Source organism: Terrapene carolina, unplaced genomic scaffold, assembly GCF_002925995.2.
Source record: "Terrapene carolina triunguis isolate 2854851 unplaced genomic scaffold, T_m_triunguis-2.0 Scaffold136, whole genome shotgun sequence".
Classification (NCBI taxonomy): domain Eukaryota; kingdom Metazoa; phylum Chordata; order Testudines; family Emydidae; genus Terrapene; species Terrapene triunguis.
In genome coordinates, this window is record NW_020664487.1 from 3,516,233 (window position 1) to 3,542,949 (window position 26,717).

The 26,717-nt window shown below is 46.0% G+C and overlaps 1 protein-coding gene across 1 annotated transcript in view; it reads right to left on the reverse strand.

Annotated features, from left to right (window-relative positions):
• The window catches only part of SHROOM3 (shroom family member 3), a 237,435-nt gene that overhangs the window by 138,564 nt on the left and 72,154 nt on the right, over positions 1-26,717 (reverse strand). The window contains exon 2 of the mRNA XM_026653361.1: positions 13,982-14,136. Within this exon, the coding sequence (XP_026509146.1) occupies positions 13,982-14,136 (155 nt within the window). The remainder of the gene's footprint in view (positions 1-13,981; positions 14,137-26,717) is intronic.

The window sequence follows — 26,717 nt, forward strand, 5'->3', positions numbered from 1 at the left end:
GCCCCAGGTCCTTACAGTCCTGTGTACTTCATATTTGAAGCTCTTAGATAATAATTGTGTATATGCTACTGGATAAAAAGGTACAAGATTTCAAATGGTCCAGAAATACTCTCCCTTTCCTTTCAACCTTCTAGCTTATATTTCAGCCCTGAATCGGGTTTGAATCACACTGTGGTAAGTTGTGCTCTTCCTTTAAAGGAAATTGAAAGGATGGCTGTGGATTCTGCTGTAGTTTGCAAACAAGCCATCAGCTATATCCATGTTAATGGCAGACGTAAACAAACAAGGAACTTGAGAAGATTGACTTGCAGCCAGCTAAGCCCAGCTTTTGCTCAATTAGATTAATCACATATTGAGGGAGCCATTCTCAGTGTAAGAACAGGCATTGCTTAGTTGGGTGCAGACTGTTAACGTTTAGAGAAGAAAAAGGAGTGACTTGAATACTGATCTTTGTTATCTTTGTGTTTGGGCTTCCTTAGATCTTAATGCTGAGCTGCCTCACAAAGCAAGAGATGAGAGAGTCACGTGTCTTTCATTCGACATAAAATGTCCTATACCGTTTACAATCAAAGCATTAACAAGTGTACAACAGGGAACTGCCCTGCGCTGGCAGGGAGATGGACTAGCATACCAGCAGATACGGATTCAAGACCATGTCTTTTCCATCTACAACTGATATGAAACTATTAATTATAACTATTATTTGCATGATAGTAGCACTTAGAGATCCCAACTGAGACTGGAACGCCAGGAAGTCAGGCGCTGTACATGCACCTAATGACAAAGCCCCTGCCCAAAGAGCGTACAGTCTAAGAAGACAAGAAAGACAAATGATTGGAGGAAGAAAGTATTCTCTCCATGTCAGAGGTGGGGAATGGAGGGACAAAGAGTAAGTGACTTGCCTAAGGTCAATGCACATTGGAAAAAATAACCCCAACTATACATACAATAGGATGGGGGCTAATTTAGCTACAATTAATCAGGAAAGAGATCTTGGAGTCATCGTGGATAGTTCTCTGAGGACGTCCACGCAGTGTGCAACAGCAGTCAAAAAAGCAAACAGGATGTTAGGAATCATTAAAAAAGGGATAGAGAATAAGACGGAGAATATCTTATTGCCCTTATATAAATCCATGGTACACTCACATCTTGAATACTGCGTACAGGTGTGGTCTCCTCATCTCAAAAAAGATATACTGGCATTAGAAAAAGTTCAGAAAAGGGCAACTAAAATGATTAGAGGTTTGGAACGGATCCCATATGAGGAGAGATTAAGGAGGCTAGGACTTTTCAGCTTGGAAAAGAAGAGACTAAGGGGGGATATGATAGACGTATATAAAATCATGAGTGGTGTGGAGAAAGTGAATAAGGAAAAGTTATTTACTTGTTCCCATAATATAAGAACTAGGGGCCACCAAATGAAATTAATGGGCAGCAGGTTTAAAACAAATAAAAGGAAGTTCTTCTTCACACAGCGCACAGTCAACCTGTGGAACTCCTTGCCTGAGGAGGTTGTGAAGGCTAGGACTATTACAGGGTTTAAAAGAGAACTGGATAAATTCATGGAGGTTAAGTCCATTAATGGCTATTAGCCAGGAGGGGTAAGGAATGGTGTCCCTAGCCTCTGTTTGTCAGAGGGTGGAGACGGATGGCAGGAGAGAGATCACTTCATCATTACCTGTCCCTCTGGGGCACCTGGCATTGTCCACTGTCGGCAGACAGGATACTGGGCCGAATGGACCTTTGGTCTGACCCAGTATGGCCGTTCTTATGGTCTTATGTTGTTAAGGTCACAGAGACAGTCTGTGGCAAAGCTAGGACTTGACTCTGTATCTCCTGGGATCCCAGTCCAGTGCTTAGCCACAAGACCATCCTTCTGTTTTTATTTACAGCAGACATTTTAAGGCAGCTCCTCAGCCGTGGTCGGTTGTCATAGCTCACCTGTAGAGCTCCACAATGGCATTCTAACAACAGACACCAGCTGAGGCTCTGGCCAGTCACCTCCACTGACCAGCGTAATAAGGGACACAAGTGCAAAGTAATCTAACAAGGGTGCAAGGTGGGCTGTTGGCGTCCCTGTCTCACCCACACCAACCAGTGCTACTGCCTGCGTCCCTTTTGGTCTGTCAGCCACCTGTGTGAATCCCCTCTCCAACCTCCAGCCACTAGAGGGGGATGCAGCTCAGCAGAGGAGCCACTGGCTGCAGTCAAACAGACAGCACATGAAACCCAGTACAAGCATTTCAGGAGGATACTGGCTACTCTTGCCAAAAGATCCCTTCCCCGCCAGATAGGCTTAGAAAGATGCAATGATGAGTACCGCAAAAACAATCTTCCATGATGTTAGTACAACAGCTCCCTCTAGTGGTGACCATGGTATTTTATCTGTTGTGTAACACCGGAAGGATCATCCTGTTGTGATAATTGGGCTTATCAATTTACTGTAATTGTGAGCTCAACTATAAAACATACGGGAAAGTTCATAAGATGTCACAATAATCTATAACAACCAGTGTTGATGGGAAAAGGGACAAAAAGGAGACAGAAAGACTGAATTAGTCTAAACAAAGAGACCTATTGATATAATTCAAGGACTGTGTTAAGATCATTCTCAGTAAACAAGAAAATATGGGTCTGGAAATTAATGAACAAAAAGGGGCGTGTTGGATATTAGGTCTAATTTGTGAACAAAATAATAAGGGCCTGGGCTCTTCTACCCATCATTCCCTTTTTGACTCCTTAAATAAAGAGACTTGGGGGGGATACAGAAGAACAGGCGGAGGCTACTGGAGCAAGTTTCACCATTATGGCTGCCACCACCACCGTTCACTGGGATCCTGGGCCTTCCTCATCCTAATCCTAGGAGATGTCCCGACCAAACCAGGCCAGAGAGAGGGATCCCGATGACATCACCACCCCTACCAGCTCCAGCTGAAACCCGAACACCAGCTGAGGTGAAACGGGATCAGACTTTAACAGCAGCAGCAGCAACAGCTCCAGGCCAGCTCAACTAACTACTTCTCTTTTCCCCAAAATGACAGTTGTTACTATCTTTGATACCATCTAAGGGATGTTCAAACAAGGGACGGGGGCTCTTCTAAAACTCTCCCCAGTTAAAGGGAAAGGGAAGAATAGGTCACTGACTTTGTGCAGGAACTGTGGTTCTTCGAGATGTGTCCCACTGTGGGTACAAAGCATCGTGAGGCACCCTCGCTTTCAGGGCAAGTGGTGGCAACCCCTCACTGGTCTGAACTGCACCCCGGAATGTCATAATGGGCCCTCTGTTCAAACACTGCTCGTGTCTGAAAGGGTCCTGCCAAGGGGTTGTCCCTGTGGCTCTGGATGCTAGGTGGCTTTCACAACAGTATTCCCAGAATAGCTATGTTAGACATCATGCCTCAGCAATCTAACTGCTGCTGTTGTGAACGTAAGACTGTGTAAACAGTGCATAGCGACAGCCATCCTTGTTGAGTGACCCATGGAGAAAAGTCTATTTTTAGCAACTGCTGTAGGCCACGGTGGCCCATGTAAAACAGGCAGGCAGTGCGCAGATTTGGGGCCAAATTCTCAGTTGGTGTAAGCAAGCATCGCTCCACTGGCTTCGGCTGAGGAGCTGGGCCTGAGGAACATTGAATCTGCTAAGTGAGGAAAGAAGAAGCCAGTTTGAAAAAAGCAAAAACCAACTCGAATCTGCTCCCTGAACGAGAATGAAGCTGACCCTGTCGTTGAGTTAACGCACAAGAGGGAAAGAACCTCAGCTGGTGGCAATCAGCAACTCACTGCTGAAGTCTATGGAGCTACACCGGTTTGCAGCAGCTGGGGCCCTGGCCCGTTGTCTTTAGGAATGTGGTATCAGCTTTGACCAGCAGCAGAACCTCAAAAGGATTAATCAGAAACATCCAGGCCCCCAGTCGTCTCGCTGCATCTCAAAGAAATAAAGGCATTGAATAGCATGGACGTTATTAGAAAGCATTGTTCTGACTGGGCCAAACGCCTCCCTCAGTCAGATACAACAAGCAAAGACACATTTTACTTATTTACTGCGTGCAAATGATCACAGTTTGGGCCCAGTCCCTCTCCTTTTGAGCACAGTGGGAAAGCTCCCACTAACTACAATGGGAGCAGGCTCCGGCTCCTCAGCATATCTATGTTTGCAGGTTCCTATTTGTTCTGTGTCTACCTCTCAGTTTCTCTCATTTTAATCCCCAAACCCCCCATGTTCCACACTAGTTTGGTGTCACCTCACTTCTACTGTGGATGTTATTTGCATCAGAAATTCAGAAACCAGGCTCCTGACACTTAGGGTGACCAGATGTCCTGATTTTATAGGGACAGTCCCAACTTTGGGGTCTTTTTCTCATATAGGCACCTATTATCCCCCACCCCCATCCCGATTTTTCAAACTTGCTGTCTGGTCACCCTACTGACACTACAGAAAGAGCTATTTACAATGAAGGGAGGAATCCTACAGCATTTTAAGTTACCTGCGTGAATAAAAGTTGCACGTCTCTCATTTTGGTTCTTTGTCCTACATTGTAGCTCACATTTGGGTGTGGATAGGTTGAAAGGTCTGGCACAGTCAAGAGACATCTCAGATGTGGGAGACCTTGATTGTCTTAGCATCATCTTAGTGCCACTTACTTACTGTATTCTATTAAAGTAAACATTTTTGCTTCCAAAGTCTGATGATTATGGATGCATTGATTTTTAGACCAGAGGAGACCGTTATGATCATCAAGTCTGACCTCCTGCATAATACAGACCAGCATACAACCCCAGCCAGTAATTTGTGCATCAAGCCCATAACTTCTGTAAACCCATAACTTCTGTTTAAACTATATAGCATATCTTCTAGAAAGATATCCAGTCTTGCTTCAAAGACTTCAAATGATGGAGAATTCACCACATCCCAAGATAATTTGCTCCCATGGTTAATTACCTTCACTGTTAACACATTTTGCTTTATTTCTAGTCTGAATTTGTTTCAGCATTAGCTTCCAACTATTTGATCTAGCAGAAAAAGAAATGCAAGAGCCATCTACTATCAGAAAACTCTTTCCCATACAGGTATTTGTAGACCATAACCAAGTCACCTCTTTAGTTTATCCAAGAGAAAGTAAACAGATTGAACTTCTTCAGTTTCTTACTATAAGGCAGGTTTTCCAGACCTTGAATAATTCTTGTGTCTGAACACTTTCCAATTTTCTGAACACTTTCCAATTTTCCCAACATTCTTTTTGAAGTGTGGACACCAGAACTAGACACAGTATTCCAGTAATGGTCTTACTAATGCCATAAACAGAAGTAATACCACCTCCTACTCCTACATGATATGTCTTTGCTTACACATCCAAGGATCGCATTAGCCTTCTGGGCTACAACTTTGCACTTGTGCAGTTGGTTATCTACCATTCCCTGGGTCCTTTTCCGTGTCACAACATTCCAGGATACAGTCCCGTATCTTGTAAGTACAATCTACATTCTTTGTTCCTAGATGTAGGACCTGGCATTTGCCATATTAAAACATAAGTTATTCAAATGAGCCCACCTTACCAAGACATACAGAACCATGAACTGCATTTCGCTTAGGTGGATAGGAGCAGCTAAACAGTGGGGCCCAGATTTTTAGAACCACCGACATAATCCGCACACATTTTCCATTGTAATGTCATATGCATGTGGCCTTTTACATGTCTGTCCTTTGTGCACCATCTGTCATGCTAAATGCACATGTAAATTTGGAGCACACAGGGGACTGGACTATTCCAAACAGGGTTTAGTATTAAGATGGCACTTAGTGGGACGGCATGTGGTCAGCATAGGTTTCTGCAGAATTTAAGCTTTCTTTGATGCTTCTAGAATCCCTGGTTGCCAACAAAACTCCTCACGTGTGAACGCGTGCCGTACCATCCAAGAGGCCCATCATCCGGTGGGACACAGGACAAAGTGAGGGCTTTGCAACCACAGCAGCTCTGCAATAGAGAAGTTGTAGGGAGATTTCCCCAGAGCCTGGACCTATGGCACACGCTCTCTTGACCCACCTGTAGAATTCCCAAGTTCACAGGATGGGAAAAGAAGCCATGGAGCAGCCATATGCGGGTTCTTTGTGCCTTACACTGTGCTCAAGTTCAAGAGATTGACAGGGTGGCTCCTGCTACAAGCTACAAGTCAATAAGCTCAGGTGCTCTCAGCTCTACAGAAAGCCCTGGCTTCCTGTCAAACAGTCATGACACCCAGCTAACAGGTGCTTCAAACATTTGTCCCCAGCGGCAATATGGCCACACTTGATGCAATGGGGGAAAATACTTGTTCCTCCCCGCTCCCCAGTGATTTTGGTTTTCTGCTCACTGTTTCTCTGTCACCAGCAGAGCAATGCTTATTCATTCCACTCTCCATTTGCAACACATCCTGCTGCCCTGCCACCTCACCCAGCAATTATTTTACAGGCTCTTCCCTTTGCACGCTGTTTACACGTAGCTCTTTATCTGGCTAGAAGGGACCAGTTCCTAAGCCTTCAGTATGCTGTGTGTTTTATTGCTGTGGTTTAAAAATACAGTGGAGCAGGAAATGAATCTGCTTTCTCTCTTGCCAGAGGAGCAAACTTTTCTGAAATCTGCCTCCTGAAGGAGCACTGCATTACCAATACAGGGGAAGGGAGGTATTTTCTTCTGGTATTTCTCAATGTGTTTACAACCAGATGGCAGAAAATGTATTCAAATGGCTCACCCGGTTGAGGCCAGCTTGCCATGGGCAAATGTACAAAAGATACTAGCAGCGGGGTGTGTGTAAGGCAGGAAATTATTACTCCATTTAGTGGGGAGTGGAATGTGCACCTAAGGTGCATTTGATAAGGCTCCCTGATTCCCTGACATGCAAACCAAGTCCTTCTCTGACTCCCAGCTGACTGAGCATGAAGAATAAGCAAATTCCCCTTGGCACTCAAATTGCAGGCCCAAGCTATTAAAAAAAAAAAAAACTGAGCCTAGTATCTTAGAAAAAGTATAAAAGAACTGAGGTGGGGGAGTGTTGTGGAAGGAACGAGTGGACATTAGCAACAGATCTTTACATTATTATTGCCAACATGATAAATACACCCGAACTCCAGGAGGTGAGGTGAGGTGCAGGACTCTATCAATAAACCCCCAAGTGACTAATCCACAGAGGGGCTCCAGATCTGGAGATTATACACCCATAAATGGCAGTTGAGGAGCATGACTTGAGGGCCATATGGTAAGAAGAGGCTGTTGAGGCCAGATGGTCCTGTGGTTAAGACAGTGGGCTTAGACACCTAGGTTCAATTCCTAATGCTGCCCCAGACTCCCTGAGTGAGAGTGGGCAAGTCAGTTGGTCTTTTTCTGCCTCAGTTCCCCATTTGTAAAGCAGGACTACTGGTGCCCATTTTGTCCGTTTAGATTGTAAACTTGCCAGCGCAGGGACTGTCTCTCATGCTGTGTCTGCAAAGTGCCTGGCCCAGTGAGACCCACCCCTGAGCTTGGCTGTGGCCTCTAGGCGCTACTGCAATGGCAGCTGGAACTCGGTGGCAACAGTGGGGATCGGCTCAGATCCTCCCATTACAAAAGCACAGCCCCCTGTGTGTATTGCCATTGTCTGTTAACAGCTTTGCAGTATAGGGCCTCTGACACATATGTAAGCAGTTCTGATTCTATCCACTAACGGGTGGTGGAGTGCACACATTTCAGTACATGTATTACAATGCCTAAATTCAGTGATTAAATTTGTAGTGGGGATGCTAAAAAACCTATAGGAAATTAGAGATTTGGCCTGACTTTCAGAAGTCAGTAAGAGCTGCTGGGTACTCCATGCATTCAACAGCTTCACTTTAATACAAGCCATCAACATCTTTAAAGCATCCATCTATCACTAGTAAGAATAACTTTTGTTTTTCGTATTGCAGACACTGTATGACACTACAAGTTATAGCAGCACTGGAAACTAAGTAGTTGGATCAAGCTCAGAAATAAAAAACAGCAGCCCAGGTCTAGCAGATAAGCCATTTGATAATCATATAATGTAAGGGAGCTACAAGTGTCAGGCAGGATGGTCCAGTGGTTAGGGCATTGATGACCAGTTGAAACCAGGGTTCAAATCCCTGCTCTGCCACACACTTTCTGAGTAAGTCTGTGCCTCAGTGCCCCATCTGTACAATGGGGATAATAGCACTGCCCTACCTCCCAGGGGTCTTGTGTGATTCCCACACAGTACTGGGGGCCATGTAAGTACTTTGGACAGAAACCCAGTATTATGGGATATGGTTTTATACTCCTGGACAGCTGAGGCCACTACTGCTGGGTGTGTATGCTTTCATTTTAGACACAAAGGGGCAGAGTCTACCCTCATTTATACGTATGGCAGAAGGATGGACTAGACAATCTAACAGGGTTTCCCCATCTCTTATTTCTATGAACAGTATACATGCAGAGGCTGGAATCTGTTGCCAGCATAAACTACACGAGGGAAAGTTAAGTACCCAAGCTGGGATTATTGCTTTATAGCTGTGTGGGGAGAGTTTTATTTAATGTTTCATGCACTTGTTTTATTGTTCTATGCATCACATGACATCATCCCATGTACACCTCCGGCATCTGAGATAACCGGTTGCTAAAAACAAAGCTCTATACCTGGGCTGTCAAACTCAAAGGAGAGTCCATGTTTAGTTATGGTCCAGGGTATAAATGCAACACTTCATACTCCCTTCAATCCCCAGCAAATCCCCCACTGATGTTGGTAGGAGGTTAGCACAGAGATGAAAGCGACAATACAACCTTTATGTAGCTAGGTAACTTTTATTTATCATTTATTCAGTACTTCATCTGATATTCAGAAAACGGGCTCCCAGTTAGGCCACCACTACATCTGCCCTTTGTTTCTCTCCCTTCCCTCTTTCTCTCCCTCTTCTCTCTTAATAAGTCTCTTCTATTCTTCCCTCTGCATTTCTTTCCCTGCAGCTACTCCCAATTCCTACCCCCTTTCCCGTTCCATCTGCTAAATGATTAACTATTTAATTGCCGACTTGAACACTGAAGCATCTGCCTTGGGCTTTTACAGCTACTGAATGAGATCAATAGGGAAGTTCACCCCTCTTGGTCATTGTTTCAGGCTGTCTGCAGGCACAGGCAGACACTGCAAAATCCGTGGACACTCAGTTCACATTTGGGAGGTTCTCGCTGCAGACATGAGAGCTAGAAATGTACTTTTGTTTTAAAAATGAGAGGTGAGCATGAGCACCGTCTGAGTAAGTCCTGGGGGCCACAAACAAATTATTAGTATTTTCCGGCTGTATTACCGTACCACCTAGGAGCACTCATCATGGACCAGCACCCCACTGTACTAGGTGTCCCTCCACTTGTAGAACAATGCAGGCCAGATCCAGCCCAGGGACCATATGTTTAACACTCCTGCTTTAAACAGGCTGATTAAAAATCTCCTCGGAATTGCTCAGTTGTCTCTTCTGATGTCATAAGCGCACTATTTAATCACTCATGTAGAGTTCCGGACTTTCTAATATGAAAAACAAGCAAAGAAAATACCTTTAAAAATGGTGGCTTTCTGTGTACGTCAGCAAGCAGCACACCAAAACACAAGGTAGGTTTGCGTCATTATTTGCAGGTCACTTTTAATGAGGAAAGCGGCGTTGCTCACGGCAGTGTGAGTTTGTCTCACTCCCTGCGCACAATCTCTTGCAGCAACTACTGAAAGCATTAGCCAATCACGTGTTGAGAACTCAGGTAACAAATGAGTGTTTCAGAAAGTGTGTGTCTTCAGCCAGCAATCCTAGTGCATCATCGACTTCTTTTTGTAAATTGCCTATCTGCTAAGCACTCCAGAGAAAGTCGCTTGTTAATTCCCTTCAAAAAGAATCAAATTAACTTGTTCATTCGTTTTATCATCAGGTGGCAGAGAGCTGCGAGACATCAGCTGCTTGCACTTCTACCCCTTGGAAAAACAGCATTTTTACATTCAGGGAGAGATGAGCTTGACCCAGTAAAAGATGGGGTCTGAACAGCCCCAACTGTTGGATTTGGCTCCAGATCTGAATTTAATAGCTTTGGCGCCTAACATTATATGGGCTGAACCAATACCCCAGATCTGAACCTACACTACATAAACCTTGGATGCAGAATTTCACCCACATGAGTAAAGTTAAGCATGGGCCCAACTGAAAGGCTGCTGAAGTTAGTGGCAGTACTGCTACTGATCTCAGTGGGCATTGCACAACTAGACACTACTTGCATAAATATTTACAGTATCAGGGCCATAGGGAGAACAACAAAGAATAGTCTATTTAATACCATTGTGTCTAACCAAGGATTCCTTAGGTCTGGGGGCCTTACACATTTATTGCTGACTGCCCCGGGATTTGCTCCTGGATCAGGACACTTTCTTCCAGCATGCTCCACAGACTGAAAGCAACCGCAACGTCTTTACATAAGCCGTACAATGCCTAAACTTGCATCCCACATTGTCCCAGGCCATAAGGAGCTTTCACAACTCTGGATGATATTATAGTGCTTATTACTATTTTAGCCTGAACTATTTAGGTGCATTAGGAGTGGGGTAAAAATGATCCATGCGTCAGAAGATCCTTTCTGCCATCTGTCTCTGAACCTCGCTCACATACCGTTGAGTGTTTGCATTTCATCACATAGCTACATGCCGATTTAGCAACATTCCCCTACCGGCAATGAAGGATCTGTGCCCCTGGCCATGTTTGTGTACAGAATGGCTTTCCTTAATTAGTCTCTTTTGTATCTTTGCTGTATTTCACTCCTCATTTCTTTCTTTTACATTTTTATCTAATGGAGGGTGTTTGTTTTTCTTTTTGCTTTTCCCCCTTTCTCTGGAATCCTTAACCATTTCGCTCCACTCCTTGTTTTGTGTTGGAGATGGACACATTTGCCTAATCTCTCATGCCACCTCCCCAGCCAGAGGGCTGAATCCTGCTTCTTTCATGGGTCAGCAGATTTCATATAGCTTCTGACCCACAACCCAGAAGTTACTTGCAATCTCCAATTTCTGTTTGCCATTGCTCCTCTCTCAGGATTTTAGCCTCCATCCGTCCATGTCAACATTCGAAGGCCAGATTCTCTGCTGGTGAAGTCAATGGAGGACAAGCTGAGGATCTGGCCCTGATAGTTAGTTATTTGTTAATTGTATATTTATAAAATGCAGTAATATTCCATTGATTGGGGTATAAAAAGCTTCATATGAGGAGACATTCAACAGACTGGGACCGTTCAGCTTAGAAAAGAGACGACTAAGGGGGACTATAATAGAGGTCTGTAAAATCATGAAGGGTGAGGAAAATGTGAATAAGGAAGCGTTATTTACCCTTCCAGATAACACAAGAACCAGGGGTCATAGGCAGCAGGTTTAAAATACAAAGAAGTACTTCAAACTTCACACAGTCAACCTGTGGACCTTGTTGCCATGGGATGTTGTGAGGGTCAAAAGAAGAATTGGGTTCAAAAGAAAATGAGATGAGCTCATGGAAGATAGATCCTTCAATGGCTATTAGCCAAGATGGTCAGGGATGCAACCCCATGCTCTGGCGATCCCTAAACCTCCAATTGCTAGAAGCTGGAACTGGAAAATAGGGGATGGATCACTCTATAATTTCCCTGTTCTGTTCATTTCCTCTGAAGCACCTGGCATTGGCCACTGTTGGAACACTGGATACTGGATTAGATGGACCATTGGTCTGACCCAGTCTGGCCATTCTTACATTCTTATGTAACTGTTTAGTGGAGCTTGAAGAACTTTGGCAGGGGTATTGCATGAATAAAATTATTATTAACATTATTATGCTCTATCTCCTTTTTCTCTAATGGTATATGGCATCGATCATCTTAAGCTGCCATCACTGTGACATCTAATGTTACAATTCAAGGCCTTGGTCCTGATCTTCAAGGCCATCCATAGCTTAGGACCCAGCTGCACATGTGAGCACCTCTCCATCGGTCTAGACGGTTATGCTTCTCTAGGGCAACGGAGCTAACAAAATGCAGGATGAAGAACGTAAAAGACAGAGAAAGTATTCTCAGTGGAGAGAGTTTGAATGTGGGACAAGCTAAGGAAGACTGCAAAGCCCTCCTTCATCTGAGAGCCTGGGGTGAAGAGCAGAATACTTTACGAAGGGAGGGGGGAAGCAGAGCTGATGTTAACCCCATGTTCACTGGGGACCAGGAAGTACCCTTGCACCTTATCAGAAGCCGTTTAAAAACTGGACTTCAGTTTGATGATCTATTTCAGTGGGAGCAGAATTAGGCCAGCGCCAAGCACTTCTGAAAATCCCATCTTACAGCTGCATGTTTTACGGAAAAAAATACAGCAGAAATCACGACCCAGTTAGCACCCAGAACGCTACTACAAGTGGACCGCATCACATGGTGAAATGACATGAAGCACCGCAACGCTCCAAACCAAAGCAGAGCTCCCATAGTATCACCCCTGTAAAGCAGGGACAAGAGTATTTGGGATTCCCCCGTTGTAGACATGTATAAGAGGGGAGAAAAAGAGAGACGGGACCCTGTCCTGGAAAATAATGGCGGCAGAAATGCGACATGGTTCCATTTTAGAAGTATACTTGTGGAACGCGGGACACTGTAGGCTATTTGTTAATTTTTTCAGATGCTAGGTCATGTCCTCTTTCAATAACTCAGCAACTTTAATTAGAACCCCATGCTGGCGGTTGAGCTGGGCATACGGAATGGGAGATAAGCTGTTCTGCCTTGGCTGATTCCTATGGCATGGGAAAGCTAGTCAGAAAAACAAGAAAGAGGCTCATTTGTGCTGTCACTGGAAGAAAAAGGACAGATTCCCAGCTTGGACACAGGCCTCTAGCACACTGGGAGTTGTGGTCCAGCGAGTCAGACAGCTCACTCACTCTGCCCCCCAGCACAGACGGATAATCAGAGACACACACAGACACAGGCAGAACAGACTCTAGTAGTAATAAGCGTAGAGGAATTGCACCACAGCAGACGATAGGCATGTATGATAAGAGCCAGCTCCCGCACATAAACAAAACTAGAAAGGCCCCAACTGCAACAGCACCAGAATCTTACGCTGAACCCTTCCCCTCAGTTGTGGGGGTGCGATTGAGGATGCAAACCCAGATCGAAAACCAAATGTCGGCACTGGCCTCTACCTCTCCCATGCGATAGAACCAAAACCTCAGATCCAACCCCCGCAGCCCCTGGTAGATTCAAAATCTGTATCGGAATCCAAGTCTGTGGCTTGATTCTAATACAAACACTTCCATCTACATAATGCATTTTATCTGCAGAGATCACAGTGATTTACATAGATGAAATAACCTCAAAACACCCCAGGAGGTACAGTGTGTAAATATTATAATTATAAACTCATTGAGCACCCAGGGAAACTGAGGCAGAGTTAAGTGACTTGTCCCAAAACATGCAATTCATGCCAGATCTGTGACTAGAATCCAGGAGGTTTGATTCAGGGGTCACTGCTCTATCCACTAGATCACACCCTAACTATATAATCCACAATGCTATTTAAAACTGAAACAGCCATTCTTTCCCTGAATTGCACAGTAAAGGTCTGATCCAAAGCCTACTGAAATCAATGGGATTCTTGCTGGATTCTTCTTTGGATCAGGCCCTGAATCTCCACCCACAAAGAAAAACCACAGAAATGATAGCGAGCATATGGTTGCATCTTCTCCTAGGTAGCCCCAGATAGGCAGGAGGACTCTGCTTTGAAGTGACTAAGTAACATCCCTGACTTGCTGTGTTGATGGGGAGCAGTCGAAATAGCTCTTTCACACATGGTAGGACATTGTGCGTCAAACTGGCCCAGGTGACAAGTCACAGGTGCCCCTGACTCTCAGCGGGAGAGATGAAGATGGTGGCTGAGAGTCTTTACAGGACGGTGTTGTGGAGGGAGGGGAAGGAAGGAGGCGGAAGCAATAACGCACAGCACCCTGCTTGCCTACCTGCGGATGACCAGCTTCAGTGTCTTGTAGGACCCCTTCACCAGTGAGAGGGCCTCCCGCCTGGAACTGCTCAGCTCCACCTCATTGATGTTCACCACCTCATCACCAGCCTGCAGCTTGGAGGTCAGGGAGTCCGCTTTCCCCCCTTCTTCAACCTGCATGGAAGAGAGGAGAAAAAGCAGTGAGAAGAAATTGGCTCAGATTCCCAGGCAGGGTTTGGCAGCCTTTTGTGGCACTAAAATGAGCCACTTCATCCGGGACTAGTTTTACAGGCCCACGGCTCTGCTCCTGAACCAAGAAGCAGCTCCTTCACCTCCCAGCACCCAGAACTCTCTGCTTGCTTCTCTCTCCACTTCATGTGGATGCAACCAAGATCTGCAAAGAATGCAGCCCTCGGTGACTTTTCCAATGAAGCTGGAAATTCCCTATGATATCTGGAAGCAGTAAGGGGTAAGGAAGTGGTCATTAAATATTTCCTGGTCAGTTTTATAAGCCTCAGCCATGAATTCTGGATCAAACTGCAAAGCTCAGATCAGATCCAAGCTTCACTAAAGTATGAAAAGTTCAGATCCTGTAGTTCAGATCTCTCTCTAGCAGAGGTGCTGGAATAATTTGTATAGTGGGGGAGCTGAGAGCTATTGAACCAAACTGTAAACCTTGTATATGATGGAAACCACTTCAAGCCAGGGGGTACAGCAGCATCCCTAGTTCCAGCACCTATGCGCTCTTGCTGATCAACCAATCTAATGACTAGAGCAAGTTGCTAACATGCAAGCTGTAAAACCGATGCATCTAAGTTAACACAATTAATAACAACAGGGGGCACTTCTGTAGTACTTCTCAACTGAGGATCTCAGTGCACTTTATAAAGGGAGGTAGCATTTTACAGTTGCACAGAAAGGTTAAGCGACTGGCCCAAGACTCTGCTGTCTGTCAGTGGCAGAGCTGGAAATAAAACCCAGGGGCTTGGTTCGTCCCTGCTCTACACCTTGTGCAGTCATTTATCCCTGTGCAGAGTCAGCTGCATTCTCACTTACACATTGCACAGGTGCAAATGACTGCACAAGATGCAGGGGAGGGGAGGGGAGAATCAGGTCCTGGGTCTCCTGACTCCCAGTCTTGTGCTCTCTCCACAGAGAAGGGCTGTCTCCTTACGCATCCGCCTAAAGTATGAATCCTGGGCACTGGGGTGAAGCTAGTGGTTAAGGCACTAAGCTTTCACTTCTGGAGACTCAAAGTCAATCATGCCACAAAACCACCACTGAAAATCTGCTATAATACAAAACACTTGGTGGGCCATGCTCAAGAGAAGCTCAGATCTGGGACAGCAAGGGTGTTGCAGATCAGGACTGAAGTCCAGCGATGTGGCATGACAGGAGGCATGCTCCCTGGCTCTAGCAAGGCCTTCAAGTTCCTCAGCGCCATATTCAACTAAAAATGGTAACTAAACTCCTCTTTGCAGATTCGTGTTCTCAGAACTCACACAAGCCTCTGATCCGGTCTGCTGTAGTCCAGCAGGATGTCCGTGGAGAACGGCTGATGCTTAGGTCTGAGTGATTTTCTTATAAGTGAAATGATAGATACTTCAGGAAGTTGTCACGCCAGGCGAAGAGTAACTGAGCCATAATGCACATTCCGGCACGTTACCCAGCTTTCTTGCTCTATAGATTAGTTTCAGTGTCTCAGGTGTTTCAGTGTGAACAACAGTTTCTTGTAGGAAGTAATGGCCTGTTCTTCGGATGAGAAGAACAGGATTTAGTACAAACATCATATAGAACATCACATCTTCAAAGCCTCCTCCAAACATTAACTACTCGACTCTCTGAATACCCTTGCCAGGTACCTGAGGCTACGTCTTCACTGGGGGGGGGATCGATTTAAGATACGCAAATTCAGCTACACGAATAGCGTAGCTGAATTCGACGTATCCGAGCCGACTTACCCCGCTGTGAGGACGGCGGCAAATCGACCGCCGCGGCTCCCCCGTCGACGGTGCTTACTCCTACCTGCGCTGGTGGAGTACAAGCGTCGATTCGGGGATCGATTATCGCGTCCCGACGAGACGCGATAATTCGATCCCCGAGAGATCGATTTCTACCCGCCGATCCAGGCGGGTAGTGAAGATGTAGCCTAAGTGTCATTGCAGACTTAAGCCTTCTAGGAAGTTGTTGCTGAATTGGGGGACGAGGGGACGTTTTTCCCCTGAGAACACAACAAAGCCACAGGAATGAGAATTTATATAAGGGATCCAGGCGTGTATCACAATTCCCAGGAGGATTTAGAAATGCTAGACCTTGCTGGCAAAATAAATTAATGCCTGAATCATAAAATCAAAATGCAGGATTGTTCCAACTTGTCTCCGTTGGCAGGGGCTACGCAAGACCACAGGTGCTATCGTTTTCATAAAACAGAATCGGCTTCTAATTTCACAAAAGGGGGTGGAGCCTGTTTTTACAGTTAAGCCAATTCATTAAGTGCTTAAATACTTTGTTGCACCGGGGATCACACCAATGCAAAGGAAGTGTCAAACCACTACAGAGATGCCACCTGCATAGTTGTGCCGTGTGCCCAGTTCCCAGCACTGTCAAGTCAATTCCTCTCATCAGGAAAACCCGACCTTCAAGCCTTGGGGATCTCTCCTGGAAATGATGCTAAGCAGGGCCTCTTGAAGCCACTCTGCATCACAAGGCTTTCAGCAGAACCTCTGATGAACGTCTCCTAATCCTACAGGCTCTCAGCCATCCTTTCCACCTCTGCCTAACACAGACACACACCGTCCTGCTAGAACGACAACACAATCTTCTTTTTTTAAGCCAAGAAAGGCTTTGGCCACTTATTCTAAAGGGAAATACTTGCACCTGCTGGGAAATGGGACACCGCTCAATTCACTGCTCTATTTCACAAGTACTGAGCATTCTCCACAAGCAGGAGATAAATTGCCGCTATTGTGTTTTAGATTAAAAATGTTCCCGAGTAAACACCTTTGCTGGTTAGTTCCCGAGGTGAACCCCAGAAAAGAGAGCCAACAAGCCCCAGGGACCTTGCCTTGTGATTCAGAAACTGAACCGGGGACAAAAGCAGTTGAACAAAGCAGTGCAGCTTTACAAATGTTTAAGTATCTGCTTCCTGTTCTGGATATTTTTATTAAAAAAACGACGGGACTGGTGTGCAGCAGCACATGTTATGCCATGCCCTGGGGAGGGCAGCCAGCAGCAGGACTTGGCCTGGAACCCCCGGATCTTAAAGCATGATTTTCTACTGACAGTGAAAAAGTCTTCCTACGTTGGCCAAGCCTCAGGGTAGCTCCCCAACTGTTCTCTGTAGTCCAGACACCACTGGAGAGGGACAGAGGACCATACTGAGTGGGTCATACATACAGGAGCCATACAGGGGAAGCAAGAGGGCAGGGAGGTATTCCCATAGTGCAGGAGCAGCTTATGGCCAATTTAAATCCCACCTCCACATTTGGTCGGCGGGGCAGGGCTGGGGAGCCCCTCTGGGGTTGTGCTGTTTCAGCCCCTACAGCAGCCCAGAATCCACAAAGGTGGTTTAAAGCCACTTTTGCCCCCATCTCTTTCCCCCAGATGGCGTCTTCTGCGCTGCATCTCTCCGGACGTTCAGTAGAGAATCTCCCCCTAGCGCTCTGTACCTAACAGTTTTCTTGCCGTCTTTTCGTGGAAACAATGGGGAAACAAAGGACAGAGTGTCCCCAGTTCCCGGTTCGGGTTTATCTACAGGAACACTCGCCAGCACTGACGGGGTTCAGAATCCAGACCTGAAACCAGAGCCACATTTTGTACGTACAGCCTCTGTGACGGGCTGAACTAAAGGCCTGGATCTGAACACTTCCTCGCCCTTGGAGAGTTTGCACCCAGCTCTGAACCCATCTTTTGTGATTTAGGTCCAGGTATCTCTACTCAAACTCAACTGGAATGCCAAGGATGGGAGCTTACATGAAGGGAAAGAGGAAACCAGTTTGTGACAGCTCCACAAACTGAGCATGGCAAGTTCTGCACAATTCTTGTCCGAATGTGCTCAGTGCCTGACAAAGAATCAAGAGCAAACGGAGCCCTGGGATCCCACTAAGTATCACTTCCTCTCGCTGGCTGTGTATGCAATGTTTGTGGTTAGGGAGTGGCATTCTCACGGCACAGACTGCATAGTTCACACAGAGCAAGTGCACACTGGCCACAACTCTATCTCCAGCCAACGTCATTATTGCAGAAGCAAACAAAACCCAAAGACCAAGGAATGTATTTAAATGAACACCTGTTTCAACAGACAGGATCGAAACCAGGAAATTGGATCATTTGAATGGGCGGACGGTGAACGTCTGAAGCTAGGACAGCGTGATGCCACGCCACCAAGGGCAAGGAGGGTCATAGAAGCTGTGTGCTTGGCCCTTGGAAGAGATGGATCCATACATTATTCCACCTCTCCTGAGTTAGGAACAGTTAAAGGCAGTGTGATCTAGTGGCTAGAGCCCTGGACCAGGAGTCAGGAGACCTGGATTCTATTCGCAGCACTGCCACTGGCAAGTCACTTCACCTCTCCCACCTTTTATCTGTCTCATCAATTGAGACCGTTAGTTCTTTGGGGGCAAGGAGCGTCTTGCTATGTACAGCGTCTCCACAGTGAGAACCTGATCTCAGTTGGGCCCTAATAAAAGTAACAGTCAGTGGGCTCCAGACAGGGCTGAGTCCAGCCCTCCTGCACTGGACGGCCAGAAAGAGAGTGGCCACGGCATGTCTGTTAGGAACGGTACAATGGAAACAGAGGGTTCTCGGAGCTAGGAGAAAGGCTGGAAGGATCTAAAGGCAAATAAAAAAGCCCAACATGTGCCGCTTCCGGGAGGGCGTTTGGTACCTGGATGTCTCCTCTACCTCCATCTAGCTGGGTGGAAGGAAGCAAAGGAAAGCCAGCTTTTCAAAAAGAGGTTCAGGGCATCATTTTACTGAGACCCTGAAAAGCAGCTAAAAAGAAAGCAACAGTCATGAATAATGTTGGCACTTTCACAGTGCCTTTCATGCAAGGATCTCAAAGCACTTCAGACACGAATCATTTAACTAGCAGAACCCTCCTGTGAGGTATGTGACTTCACCGATTTTACAGATGAGGAAACCGAGTGGTTAAGGGCCAAACGTTCAAAGTTACCCGATTTGGCATCCAGGGCCCTAATGGCATGCACAGATAAACGGCCATTTCTGCCTACCCATTTTGGATGCACAATTTAATTTTGAAAAATCAGGCTCCAAGTGACAGGAGGTCAGAAGGTGGTACGTCACGCCTTGCCCAAATCACAAGCTGCCTGGCTGCTGTCAGTCAAAGACAGAGTCAAAAATGCATTTCATTATTCTGAGTCTCATGAACAGTGCTTGGGCGGCCACCAGATTGGTCACAGCACTGTCAAACTTAGCTTCCACTCAACAAACAGCCGCTTGCTCCAGCAATGCAGCTATTGTGAGTTAAGTGACCTGCTACCACAGTGCACGCAATTGTCAGCAAAGGCTCCTATGGTTGGTTTAGGCTGAGAAAGGTAAGGGGAGTTTGAGCCCGTAAGCTCTTAAGCCTTCTGTATGCAGAACTTCCATTGCCTTTGCTGGAAGCTTTAAAGATGGGGGGCCTGGCGAGGTCCAGCCCCCTAAGTTAAGGTTGTGATTTATTCAGAAGTCACCCAGTCACTGTGCAGAGGCTGGTTATTCCAGAAGACTCTGAAGAGCACATGGGGTGGCAGAAGTGTGATAGGTTTGCTGTCCCACTAACCTTACCTCTGAAGACCACAGCTCAACCCCAGGCTTATGTCACAAGGGTGTCTCCCCATTCCTTGTCTCCTCTGAGCCCATCCCCCAGACAGCACCTAGATAAGCAGTGCAGCAGGACTGGCAGTGGAGCTGGGGGAATCACTGATTTTTCAGTTGCTGGAAAAGATTGGTTTGGGGTCAAGCAAAACCAACATTTTTGGCAAACCCCCCTCCAAAAATCCACCCCAAAAATCATTTTGGACCAAACAAAACCTTGTATTTCAATAAAAGCAAAGGAAATTTGGAAACAAAATATTGTTTCAACCCTCCCCCCCCCCCCCCCCCACAAAAAGAATCAAAACATTTTGACGTTGGGGGGAACTTTTTTGCTTTTTTTCCCCCTCCAGTTGAAACAATTCACCAAAATTGACACCGGTTCACAAAATGTTTCAGTTGACCCAAGGTTGCATTTTTCAGGGGGAAACAAAGTTTTATCTGAAAAGTTTCACCCAGCTCTAAGTGGCAGCCTGTGTGCCAAGGAAGCCAAGGAACTGCTCCAGGCCAGCCATGACATTCATCTGCGGAGCCACGCATGGGGAAGCTCACCCTGTCTACTGCGCTCTGCAAACCCGGGGATAGAACGTTTTATGCCATACCAGCTAAACATAAAGAGCCAGGGGTTAGACATACCTCCCAATGTGCCTGGGTTTTGCTGAATTAAGTTGGACCTTTCACCTTACTGACTATGTTGTCAGCATCAGTTTCTACCTGGTGGTGACCTAGAACATTTGCAAGAGAACATATGAGGGATCCACAGGTACAGTATCATACACGTCACACAAGAAATACTGGAGAACTCACTGCGTCATTAGTGCTTGCAATATATTAGAAGCCTTGCAACTCTCACCAGAAGAGTATTCCATTCCCTTTCTTTTGTGGCAGCAAATGCAGCACCCAGTCTCCCAAGGAAGCATCTGACAGAGCTTAACCAATAGCCTTCTACAGAAAGCAATCCAAAAGTCTATGGGGCTTTTTGAACCATCCTGGAGCATTCCTGATAGGAAGGTTGGCCTTGTGGTTAGGGCCAAGACTGGGATTTGAGGTTTGATTCCCAGCTCTGACACAGACTCCTTTTCTGATCTTAGGCAAGTCGCTTAGGGCCAGATTCTGATACCAGTCTCCTATAATGAACAGACTCCTACTGCATGAAATCAATGGGAGCATTTCTGCTACTCAACAGGAAAAAGGGTCTTCATCTCTAGCTGAAGAACAGAGGTAGCCAGGACAGACAAAGGAAGTAATGCTATTTAGAGTGTAAGCACTTTGGGACAGGGACTGTGTGTGCAGTGCTGTAGTAGCCGTGTCAGTCCCAGGATATTAGAGACAAGGTGGGTGAGGTAATATCTTTTATTAGACCAGCTTCTGACTGTGTGTGTCCAGTCACTAACACAATAGGGTCCTGAGCTTGGTGGGAACCTCTAGGTGTGACTATAATACAAATAACCCTATTCAGTTCAGTAACAGGGCTGTATCCAACTCCACAGGATGGTCCAAAACACTTACAGAAAACTTTTCCTTTTCTAATTCCACAGCACTTTTCCAGAAGGACTGATTCCAGCGTCTCCTCTCCTCCTCCTCTCTCACCAAATCCAGCCTGCCAGTACATTCAGCTGCTTTCAAAAAGACAAAAGTCTTCCCCACTAAGCCGGCCTCTCCTGAAATACAGCCACTTCAACGCATCTCAGCGGCATCTTCAGGCTGACGCAAACGGAGCTCCATTCAGTTGCCTTTATTGAGGGCAAAGCATACCATGCCCGTTGCCCTGGCCTGAAAATCCAAAAGGCCACCCTGGGCCTGCTTTGCATTAACACTGTACTCCATCTTGCACCTCTAGAGCAGGCCTCTTGTCATTCAGTAGATCATGCAGCAGACTTTGAACCCATCTGTTCTTTTTTTTTTTTTTTTTTGGCTTACTGTAAAAGCAACAAGTTGCTTAAGCAGATCACCAAGGATACATAAGACTTATTGCTACTGTCTTTTGTTCAGTTCCCTATGGTTACTGTAGGTTCAGAGAATGCCGTCTGACCGAGATCCTTTCTTGATGATTTTAAAGAGGTTTCCTTTATTTATTCCACTCTTTTTTCCTTCCCTTTGTTATAGGGTCTTTTGTAACAATGAAATCTCTGTACCTTTTAAGATGGAGCATACCAGCTTTGTACCCTCTGTATTATGCACAGGACATGTGATTACTCAATTGAAACTATTTGCTGAAGTTTCTTAATTATTAAGAAGGAAAAAGAAAAGAAATAGGTTTGTGCGCTCAATGATCCCAAAGAAGCAGGAACTCTGATGCAGCAGGTTCAGTACAGACGCTGTGAGATTCCCTGAAAAAAAGTCAGTCATTTTAGCTGAGTATTGATGGAAGCAATGGCAATCGCTATGCCAAACTACTGCCCTTAACTTGTCAGATATTCTAATGGTGACAAGGCAACCATCAGAAATGTCCTGCTGGAGATGGCTGTCTGTAGTTCCCCAGGTGCAAAAAAACAGCTTTCTAGAAACTGACAGGGTGAGAGGGAGAGATGCTGTTCCTTGGAAGAGCTGTGAGCTCTAGCTTTCTCAGCTGACAATACACCTGTAATTCAGGCAGCAGGCTGAATGCTGCTGGGAAAGGTTTGATTTGCCTCTGTCTTGCCCCTCACGTGGTTGTTTATACACCCGAACGTGGGTGTAAAACTACACCAGATCAGAACAGTAGCACTTTGCCCCCCACTTTGCACTGATGAAAATGACCACACAAGGTGCAGAGCCCTAAAGTATCAGGCCCAAATCCTGCCTGACTCACCGAAGGAGTCACATTGAAATCAGTTGGACCACTCATACGAATGAGGCCAATCAGGACCCATGGTTGAACACTTTCAATACCTGATGGACTCATCTGAGATTCTATATGGGACGTGGAGTTTCTTAGGCTTTTATGGAGATCTGAGGAGGTCCTGAAAATAAGAGGGAGGGGGTGGCAGAGATGCTGAGTGACTCCAACATCATTCGACTTAACATCGTTTGACAATTTTGGAGGACCGGGAGGGTTTCCAATGCAATACAGACATTCCTTCCCCATTGTCCACAAACTGCATGTCAGCAGGATGTAGCTGTTAAGACAATTAAATCAAAATATAGTTAAGTCAAAGGTCCCTCCTTGCAGCCATGTCACTGCTGGATATCTCCTTCCCTAGTGCAAACAGGCTTCTCGGGACTGAGAACCTAGCCATCGAGATTCACTTCAAGCCACAGATGCTTTCAGATAAGCTGGTCCTTTATTCTTCTGGGAGGCAAAGAAGGCATCCTTCTCCGACTGCTCTGGAATACACCCCAACCAAGTTTCTTCTCCCAAACACAAAATGGTCCTGCATTCCCGGATCACTGACTCTCTCAGGAAGGAGAAGTTCATCCATTCTGATGGGTGACTGATTCCTAACCTTTACTTCGTGTAGTAAATGAAATGGGTTATTCCGAATACTACTACTTTGGGTTTCCATAGTGCTTGCCATTAAAGGATGCCATGGTGCTCTGCAAACCAAAGCACAGAGGGCCTGACTCCCTGCTGTCCTGCACGCTGGGGTGTCGTTTATCCCTCTGCAAAGTGGGTAAAAAATGCCATCATTCTGATTGGTTAGCACTTTACACTGCTTTGCACATGACTCCGCAAGCCACATGTCAGGGAAAGCCAGGCCCTGGGATTTTAAGTGATTTGACCAAGGTCAGTGCTCACAGCAAGTCACAAGCAGGGCTCAGACTAGAACCTAAAAGCCTCCCAATCCCACGTTCTCACCACCAGGGGATATATTTTTGAATTGCCAATATAAATACACCACCGCAAATAAGGGATTGGGTTCATACAAGACTAATGCATCTTGAGAGACTGAATCAATTAAATGGAAGCACAAGTCAGTTCCTGTGTTCTAGGATTAAGACGCCTTTTGACGCTGCCATAAAGAATTTTTTTAGCATGGGCAAAACAATATAGTTCCCCCTTATCTTGTTCTGAGAAACAGCTGAACCATTTTAATTAAACTTAAAAAAGTAATAATACTAATAATAATAATTATCATCAGCAGCAGCTGCCTGAGGCAGATACCTGGAGTGGAAAATTCAGCCCAGACAGCTGAAGTTTGGCAAACTTAAAAGCAACTGAAAAACAGGGTCCTCTAATGGGGAGTCTCAGGCAACCCTAAGCATTGGTGGCATTACCAGCTCTGCCTGTAATTGCATCTTCCATCATCCAGAAGCATCCCTAAGCAATCTTCAGACTCTGAATCAAAGTCTGTTCCTGTTTATACCAACATAAATCAAGAGAAAAAGTATTCACACAACAATATCCATGAACCTCTGACTTCAGTGAAGTGACTCAAAATGTACATGGGTGAAACACAGCAAAATTTGACCCTGTGTCCATAAAGAGTAGAGTTGGGCAGGAACTGGTTTTCCTGCCCTACAGAAATGGTTGAGAGACTTTGACATTTGCTGTCTCAAATTAGGACAAAGTGAAAATCCAAAACATGTTGGTTTTTTTCAAGTTAATCTAAATGTTTTGTTTCAATAATTTTGAAACCTTTTGTTTTTTATTTCAACCATTTAAAAAAATTACTATAATTAACTTAAATTGTGAAACACAGTTTTCTTGAACCAGAAAACTGGAATTTTTCATTTTAAAATTTTCTCTTCGAAATTTTTTTGAGTCAAAAAAATTTGTCAAAAAAAAATCTACCTCTCCCGCAAAAAATTCAGTTTTGAAAATTCGGCACTTTCTGACATAAAAAATTTCATTAAAAAACTCCCAACCAGCTCGACTGAAGAGACACTCACCCAGCACTTAAAGACACCACAATACTTCACAAGAATCTTAAAGATGGGGAGAGTGAAGAACAACTTTTTACAGAGGGGGATATCATGTAGGCACAATGTAATTACCCAAATTGGAATCTGGCCAGGACACTGAGGTTAACACCTCTTGCAAAAAGTGATCAGGACCTGGTTCTAATGTCTATTCCCACATGCCAGAACATGGCACCTCCAGCAGCAAAGCACACCCCTGTTGGCATTACTGACCCAAAGGGACAGTTGCTACCCAGTAATTCACCAGCACCCATTTTGTGTAACACCTGGGCTCCTTGTGGTGATCTCCCATGAGAGTCCTGACCAGACCGCACATACTTATCCTGTAAGATCTGCTGAGGCCATGGACTGAAGCAAAGTGCCTGCAGGCCATGAAGTGGTCAATGGAAGAGATGAAGAAATGTTATTGTGATCCACATACTGCAGGTCTACACAGTCCTCACCAATACGCTACCAAACATCCCCAAGACCACCCCAGGGGCTCCCAATACTTCCGCACTCCCTGTTGGATTGTTTCCTGTCCTGGCGGCCAGGTCAATCCGGGCAGACAGCTCTTCAGCTAAAAGTGGCAAGTAGTGGAAAGCAAATTGCTGGCTTCAACAAGAAGAGATAAGGGACCAGATCTCTATCAGTTTGTATCCAACTCCCTGGGGTCACTCTACCTTCACAATCCACTAGAGGAAAGAAGGTTTAGCTCTTACATTGATTTTCCACCTGCATGAACAGAATTTTTTGGCTTGCTCACAGATTTTTATGTAAAAAGAGCGGTGGGGTAGGGAAGAAATATTTTCCTTTCAGCCTACAACAGGGAGGGAACCATGCCAGCGCTGAACCTGAGGCATTCGAGAAGGAAGCAGCCTCCAGGATCTCGGCATGATGGGAGGTCAGACTAAATGTGAGTTGGTCCCACTCCCAGCTCTGCAATACACAATGCCAAGGAAGTAGTTTGGGAAGTTACATTATGACTATTATTGATTTGCTTTACAGCAGCGCCTAATGGCGCCAATCACCACAAACACATAGTAAAATAGTTCCTGTTCCTACAAGACACACAAAGGGTGAGGGGAAACCGGCACAGAGAAGAGAGCCAAGGGCAAGCAGCAGGTCTGCAGTAGAGCTGGAAACAGAATCAAATCCCCCAGTCCAGTGCGCTCTCCACTAGACCACATTGCTTTTACCACGCACTGTACGAAAGCTAATTTAAGCCCCACAGATTAAGGGCTACGTGGTCCCCTCTTGCACCAGACCAAGAGTGGTCAATGTGCTACATGAGTTCCCTGAGCAGCTGCGGTGCAGATACCAGGGCAGGGAGGGGGCCTGGGCTGCAAAGCTCACCCTGCTGCCCGAGGTCCGTAGAATCTCATGCCATGTGCGAAGGGTCTCCCGCTAAATCTGCACGGCAATGGCAGCATGGCGCTCCAAGGGGAGAGGCTACCGTTGACTGGGCCTCGAGGCCACGTGCAGGGGGATGACTGCTCTTAGGGAGACCAGACGTCCCGATTTTATAGGGACCGTCCTGATATTTGGGGCTTTTTTTTTTATATGGGCTCCTATAACCCCCCCACCCCCGTCCCGATTTTTCACACTTGGTATCTGGTCACCCTAACTGCTCCTTGGGTAGCCGCAATGAATGCTGCAAGCTGTATGGGGCGTTCCATTGTCCCGAGATGGGAACTTGCCCCTTCTCCCGACCAGCTTGGGTGCACCCCCGTGACGTGTGCAGGGTGTCCCGGTCGCATGGAAGGTTCTAGAGAGAAGGGGGAGGGGATTGCTGCGGCGAAGCTGCCTTTTCCCACCACCTGCGCCCACCTTAATTGAGTCCTGCTTGTGACTAAAGCCCTTCTCCTCCCTCCCACGCGGCACAACGGGAGGGAAGCGCCTGGCTGGAAATCAGAACGTTGTAAAAACCACAGGCATTTCCAGACACTGCCCAGAGAGAGCAACTTGCAGAGGGGATACAGCCCTGGGGGAAGAGTCTTGGGGTGTCCCCCTCCTGGGTGGTTTTAATGACACATTGAACGCCACTTGGTACGTTCCAGAGGCAGGAATGATGTGCTCAGACTCGGCGAGAAACTGAGGCGCCAGAGATAAAAGGCATC